The sequence below is a fragment of the Frankliniella occidentalis genome, unplaced genomic scaffold, assembly GCF_000697945.3.
Source record: "Frankliniella occidentalis isolate FOCC.00 unplaced genomic scaffold, Focc_3.1 Scaffold34, whole genome shotgun sequence".
NCBI classification, from domain to species: domain Eukaryota; kingdom Metazoa; phylum Arthropoda; class Insecta; order Thysanoptera; family Thripidae; genus Frankliniella; species Frankliniella occidentalis.
In genome coordinates, this window is record NW_026267164.1 from 1,447,221 (window position 1) to 1,453,950 (window position 6,730).

Sequence of the window (6,730 nt, forward strand, 5' to 3'; positions counted from 1 at the left end):
CGGGGCTGGCGCAGCTCAGGGGCGGGCACACCACGGCGTCGCACTGCACGCGGGTGCGGTGGCAGCTGCACATGGTGCAGGGGTCGTGCGCCGACGTCCACTGGGCGCCGTCCTCGTAGAAGCGCGTCTCGTGGAAGCAGTGCGGGGTCTCGGGCTCGCTGTCGCTGGGCTGGCTAGCGGGCACGTCGTTGTCCGAGTAGTGCGGCAGGCAGAAGGCGGGCACCTTCACCTGGCGCAGCTCACCGCGCAGCTCGGCGCTGCCGTCAGGGAGGACCACGTCGACGTAGGACACGCCCGCGTCCAGGCGCGATAGCTCCGCGTGCGACAGCTGGATGCCGCCGCCCTCGTGCTGCGGCGTGGTGAACTCGTCCAGCACGCGGCGCGACACGGGCGCGCCCGGTGCCAGGAATGGCACCTGCTCCAGGGCCAGATGCAGCGGCGCTGTGGGCGTGCCGGTGGGCGCTCCAGGACTCAGCGACACCTGCAAAACCACAACGTAAATACGACGGCCTCCATACATTTTAACGTGTACAATACACATTCTTTTATTCCCGCCACTTGCAGCCTCACGTCGCTAGACGGACGGCCCGGCAAGTACCACTGCATATTAAAGTAATGAAGTGTCAACTTGACTCACGCATACCCCCCTCCCCCTCCTCTCTAATTGCAGCATCGCTGATGTGCCGTCATCATGTGCCACGCCATGTGCGGCCGGGTCACTGAACGGCGCCAGCGCGGGGTAGGTCAGCACCCGGTGTACTTACGTCATAGTTGAGGTTGCACTCCGGGTCGATGGCGAACCACACCATGCCCGTGAGGTTGGCGGCGACGCCTCTGACGGGGATCTTGACATTAGAGCCGGTCGGCCCCTGCTTGGGCGTGAGCAGGATGGGCTGCGGCGAGTCGCGCGCCTCGGCGACGGGCCGGGCGACGAGGCGGCCGCGTACGAGGGACGCCGCGGAGCCGGTGGCCACGTTGACGGCCAGCTCGCCGGCGTAGAGCTGCTCCAGCTCGCGGGGGCTGATGCGGCTGACGGAGCCGTTGGCCCAGCCGGCGTTCGAGGCATGCAGCGAGGGCGTCAGGTCCTCCAGCTCCACGCTACGCCGCCCGCGCCCGGACACCAGCGTCAGGAGGGTGGTTTCCCCGGGGATCTGTGGAGCAACAACGAAAACAGTGTGAGTGGCGAGGTCCCACGCTGGAGCGAGGCTCCTCAGGGCCGCGGCGCCGCGGCGCCGCCAGGCGCGACATCCAGCCTGGTTATCGGCGAGCACAACACCTGATACGCCGTGTCTGCAACTCGCGCGAGTCAACACAGTCGCGAGGCGCGGCGGGCCGGCGGGCGGCGGGCGGCGGGCCGGCGCCAGCCTCGCAGAGAGGCGCGGCGGCGGCGCGCGGCGCAAATACTGGAGCAGCGCACAACACTCACCTGGGACAGCTGCACGCTGTAGACGAGAGCGCCGTGCCTGTCCACGTAGAGCCAGGCTTGGCCGGCCGGCCTGTCCACGTGGGCGCTGCCGGCTTCGGCGGTGCCGACCGCGTTCATGCCCTGGCCGCTGCTGTTGCTGGCGCCACCGTCCTCGAGCTGGTCGGCGGCCGCCTCCATGACGGACAGGGGCGCCTGGAAGACCTCGCACACGGCGCGGGGCTGCACGCCGCCGGACAGGGCGAGCTCGCGCGAGCGGCGCGGGGACGCGGACGCCACGGTGAGGATCAGCTTGCCGCGGGTGAGCAGGCGCAGGTCGGACGCGGACACGGCTGCCGTCACGGCGGCCTCGTTGAGCTCGGCGGCAGGCTTGGCCACGCGCAGCGTCTCCTCAAGCACCTGCCGGGAGCCGTCCGCCGTCTCAAGGCGCACGGACACCGGCACATCCAGGACATCCTGCAATGAGCGAAAGAACGAGTTTTAAGGAAAGGCTACTTCTCCCACCACGCAAGTGGGGATCCTGAGCCGGGTCGCACCTGAGGGCTGAAGATGCCGTTGAAGAGCAGGGCGATGTGCACGCTGGGCGCGGGCCCGCTGGACGAGATGGAGACGACGGCGGTGCCGCCCGCCCCGGCCAGCGGGTTCTGCTCGCCATGGCCGTGCGGGTGGCCGTGGGGCAGCAGCAGCGCGGACAGCAGCTCGGAGCCGAGGGAGCGCGCGCGCTGCACGCTGCCCGTCACGCTGTCCTCGTTGTCCCACAGCAGCGTGACCAGAAGGCGCTCCTCGCGGAGCAGGCGGCGGTAGTCGCGGCTGAGGCGGCGCCACACGCCGCACACCTTGCCCGTCGCGTTCTGGTAGGCGGAGCCGGCCGCGGGGATGGCCTGCTCCTCCAGGATGCTGCCCTCGCGGTCCACGAACTGGATGGCGCGCGGCCGGCGCGGCGTCAGCACCGAGTAGTAGAGGCTCTTGCGGTGGAAGGTGAAGCGCGCCGTGGCCACGTGGTTGCCCGCGTTGCGGGGCGGCGCCACCAGCCCCTGCGCGCCGGCGCCCTGCACGGCGTGCGCCAGCAGCCGGGAGGTGCGGCCCGACAGCAGCGCCGCGAAGTCTGCAAAAGGACGGAGCAAACGGTCAGCCAAGTGGGGATGGACAGCAAACGGCCCGTCAAGTGAGTGGGGCTTTTGGGTCGCACGAGTGCAGCTGCAGCGGGTGCGCCGCCGAGTGTTATTCGCAAGAGTAGTCGAGCCTTCGAATCATCAAGTTTACAGCCATCCTGGGGTTGCAGCCGGTCGCCATGGCTCTGCTCAATATGGCAGTAAAACCGGCGCGGCTCTCGCTCGAGTGGCGAGCTCAATCGAGGCTGTGCCAGCGCTGAGTGGCCGGCAGGGCTGGCCGCGCCCGGCCGCGCCCGGCGGCCCCCCGGCCTGCTGGAGTGGAGTGCCAAGCCACTGCTTGCTACCGGAAGAGAGTGAATGTGCGGAACCACGCACAGGCAGGCAGTCACACTGCTCCCCTCCCGGCCGAGCGTCGCCAAACGTTTTACGAGGCAGAATAAGGTAACGCGTGTTTCTGCGAGGGTGCCGACGGCTTACAGCAGCCCCCCCCCCCCCCTCCACAGCAGCGCGCGCAGAGCAGAAACACATGCAGCGGCGCGGCCTCCATGATGTCATGCCTAAATCTCTACGGCGGAGTCTGCTTGGTGTAGACCAGCGCTGCTGACCGCCGCCGCAGCTCACCGCTGGCTTGCCTATCGTCGTGTCTGTTTTTACCGCAAATGAATGCGCGCCCTTCATTTCCAACGGATGCTGTCAGGCGGCGCGGGGCGGCGGGGACCTCTCGACGGCGCCGCCGGCGCCACGCTGCCATCGTGCGTCATGCCCAACGAGGTCCTCCCTCTCGGATGGCTCGTACCCGCTCGTACCCCCGCCTCCCTCCCCCTCAAGGCCACGCTACCGCACTGCGTGTGCACCGCGGTGGAGTTATGCCGAATCGCGGTCCGCGGGTCCCGGTGCGCCTCCAATGTGGTTCCCTTTGCTGGTCCTGAGTTGTACTTACGTTTCCAATTCTTGTCCTCCTCCTCGGCGCTCACGGTGGGCGCGACGTCCTGCACCACGTCAGGGCCTGCGAACAAAAGGGAACAACAGAGTTAGTTTTTGGGTGGGGGTTCGGTGGGTGCCGCGGCTGGGGCCGGTGGGACTCCATCACGCGCAGGGTCATCAGCTTATCCGAGCCGACCGCAGGAGCAGCGCTCGGGCTCCGCGGTGGAGGCGGAGGCGGGGGCTAGGAGCGGGGGCGGCGCCTCCAACGGCACTGGCGCCAGGCACTGCGGCCTGCGCAAGCACGCCCTGATATCAGGCCAGCGCACTCGGCGGTGTGCCGCGGCGGGGCGTGGTGAGGCGGGGCGGGGCGCATTACCGTGTCCCATTTGAGCAAAAGGCAGCGCGGTGCGGTGCGACTTCCTCTAGACTGCAAAACAATCTGCATGAATGTTGCCGGCATTATCATACGATACGCTCACGTTGACGAACGGAAAAACGTGATCCCTCGTGGTGGGGCGGGGTGACGAGGGAGGGCGGGGCGGGGCAGGGCGTTCTCTGTCACTCCCGCATAAAGCACGGAAAGAAAATCAACGTGACTGAGGAGAGGCGGGGTCTTGTTGGAGGAGCCGAGGAGCTTCTTCAGCGACGTGTCGTGCAACGCGCGGTAGACAATGCGTGCGGGGGAGGGGGAGGCTGAAACATTGGGGGGAGGGGGGGAGACGAGCGCTTTGGCCGACATATTGACAGAATGAAAAGACTCTTGTTGATAATATGTATATTATGTAGACGGCCGGCGGCTGGCAGAACAGGTTGCCCTCCTCACCCCCCCCCCCCCACGGTCCCCTCCTAATAATGCATGGATCGTGCGGGCGGCCTTCATGTGAGAACTAAGCGGCTACCTACCGCTCCACAACACACACACACACACACACACACACACACAAATTGCGCCTTACTTTGAGAAGACCAATAACGATAGCTGCCATAAATTATTTTTTACATTTCTTTTGAAAATAAAAGCTTATTTGGCTACGCTTTGCGAACGTAGTCCCCCGCCTTTTTTTCTCTCCCTCTCTCTTATTTTTTTTTTAAACATTCTGCATGTAAATGAGCGACACTGCAAGCACCAAGCACCAGGCGGTGCTCTAATGCGCGTACCCACACCGACCCGAAATAGTTTCCCTCCCCCCGCTCCGCCTCCCCCTGGCGGGACGCGCCGCCGGCGTCGCCGCCGAGGTCCGTCCGATCCAGTCCCGCGGGGCGCTCTGTATCTGTCCACGCAACTGTCCCACCCGGCTGCCCCTCTCGACCCCACACATCCTCTCCTGTTTTTCCTCTTCTGCTCGTCTCTCACTCTTTCTCTCGCTACCCCGCGGGTAGCCCCGGCATGCATGCACGCCGCCGCCTAATCACATGTACGTCAACTCCTTGCCCCCCCCCCTTCCCTCCACTTCTTTCCCACTTTTCCTCCTCGCCCGCAGCAGCAGGGGCTCAGCACCACTCCCAACTCTCGCCAACCTCTGCATAAAACCAATCACCAGCAGCGGTGTATGGGCAGCAGAGGGCGGGTGGGCACTCTCCTCACGAGATGAAAAAAGATGGCCTCTGCTATCAAAAATAATAATAATAAAAATAATCTTCTAGTATTGCGTGGCGACGTGCTGCTACTGCTTCTAGCTCAGCGCTGACGTCACCGGGCTGGCGCCGTCTAGCGCCAGGCGCCCCGCGCCGGTCGGGCATCATTCACGTGGACTGCATATCTCACGAGCGGCCGGCGGATCAGCAACAATAACAACAACAACACAGCAGCACCAGGTCAAAGTGGACAAAGTGACCTCCTAGCCCCTTCTCTACCTCTCGCCCTTCCCTTACCCCCAAGGCTTCCAGCAGGTGGCGGGGTTGCGTGGTTATGCTGTACTACACGCAGGCGTGCGGGCGAGTTGCCTACTCGCACGGGGCCGTGAGGAGCCAACCCGACCCAACCTCACAATCCGTCGAGTTTTTTAGTTTTTTGTTTTGTTTCTTCGAGCAACTTGGTGTCATGTATTGCCACTTGAAACATTCTCCAATGCGAGATTTCCCCCATTGCGTTGTTCTTCCCACCCGTTCCAGAGGTTTATTGGTTCTTCCTCCTGGTTTCCTCCCCCGAATGGGACCCCTCGTCAGCCGCCCTGTCCAGCCGCATGCGGGCCGTGTAGGCATAGGTCACCGCCGCGCTAGAGGTGAAGGGGGGGGGGGAGGCTTCCTTGGCACCGATCCAACGGTCAAAACTCTTTTCCTTCTTTTTACCCCCCCCCCCATCCTCTTCCTCAACTTCTGCCTCTTTGCGGTGTTGTTGTGATTGTTCCAGAGAATAGGAGCAGCAGGACAGGCACACGAGGAATGTGATGTGCCAAGTGCCACGTGCTTGTTTTGTTTCCTTATTCTCCTATATCGTGCGCAGTTGCCCCCCCCCCCTTTCTCTTTCCCATATCCGCCCCCCTCTCTTTTTCTCTCCCACTCGCGACTCGCGCGCCCAGTCTTTCTCAGAACACACGCTGCAGCACGACATCACGCACGTAGACCGGCGGCGTGCATTATTCGTTTATCGTGCCATTGTTGTCCCGGGGCACTCCGTGGCGCTCGCGTGGACACTCCCTCCGCGAGCCCGGGCCCGGGACCCCCGACCCCCAGGACGTGCCCGCCGCCCTCGATGTCCTACTCACTGTGCGCGTCCGAGTCGCCGGGGCACGTCTTGCAGCAGCGGTTGGGCAGCAGCACGGGCTCGTCGCACGTCGGCTCGGGGCACTCGTGCTTGATGTTGCGGCACTGCACGCGCGCCACGATGCGCCTCTTCTTCTGGATCTGCAACAGACAAAGGGTGTGCGTTAGCGCGGAGGTGACGGTCACACGGCAGGCAGGCAGGGCGGCAAGCGGCAGCTGCTGCCGAGCTGCTGGGTAGTTAGCAGGCCGGCAGTCGCGCGGGTCGAGTTGGACCCTAAGGGGGGAGGGGGCGGGCGCCATGCCGCGCCAAAATGACGCAACCCGCGGCAGCGGCGGCCCCACCCTGGCGCGGCCCGGGGCCACCCGGGGCTGCCTAGGGTGGAGGGGGGGGGGGTCATCCGGGCCGGACCCTCTCCTCTCCCATGCCACCGCGACAAGCGACGAGTGGGACCCACGGGACAGAGGCGGGCGAGGCGACGGCCCACTGCAAAGGTATAGGCCGTGTGTATGTGTGGTTGTGGTGGTGTCCCCAGGGGGGCAGGGGTCCGGCCGGTCTGCGGGGGGAGGG

At 65.0% G+C, this 6,730-nt stretch overlaps 1 protein-coding gene across 1 annotated transcript in view; it reads right to left on the reverse strand.

Annotated features, from left to right (window-relative positions):
- Positions 1-6,730, reverse strand: part of LOC113212103 (dorsal-ventral patterning protein Sog) — a 37,965-nt gene that overhangs the window by 3,422 nt on the left and 27,813 nt on the right. The window contains exons 4-9 of the mRNA XM_052266014.1: positions 6,165-6,303; positions 3,476-3,541; positions 1,960-2,528; positions 1,427-1,879; positions 765-1,151; positions 7-481 (exon numbers count right to left, since the gene is read on the reverse strand). Of these exons, the coding sequence (XP_052121974.1) occupies positions 7-481; positions 765-1,151; positions 1,427-1,879; positions 1,960-2,528; positions 3,476-3,541; positions 6,165-6,303 (2,089 nt within the window). The remainder of the gene's footprint in view (positions 1-6; positions 482-764; positions 1,152-1,426; positions 1,880-1,959; positions 2,529-3,475; positions 3,542-6,164; positions 6,304-6,730) is intronic.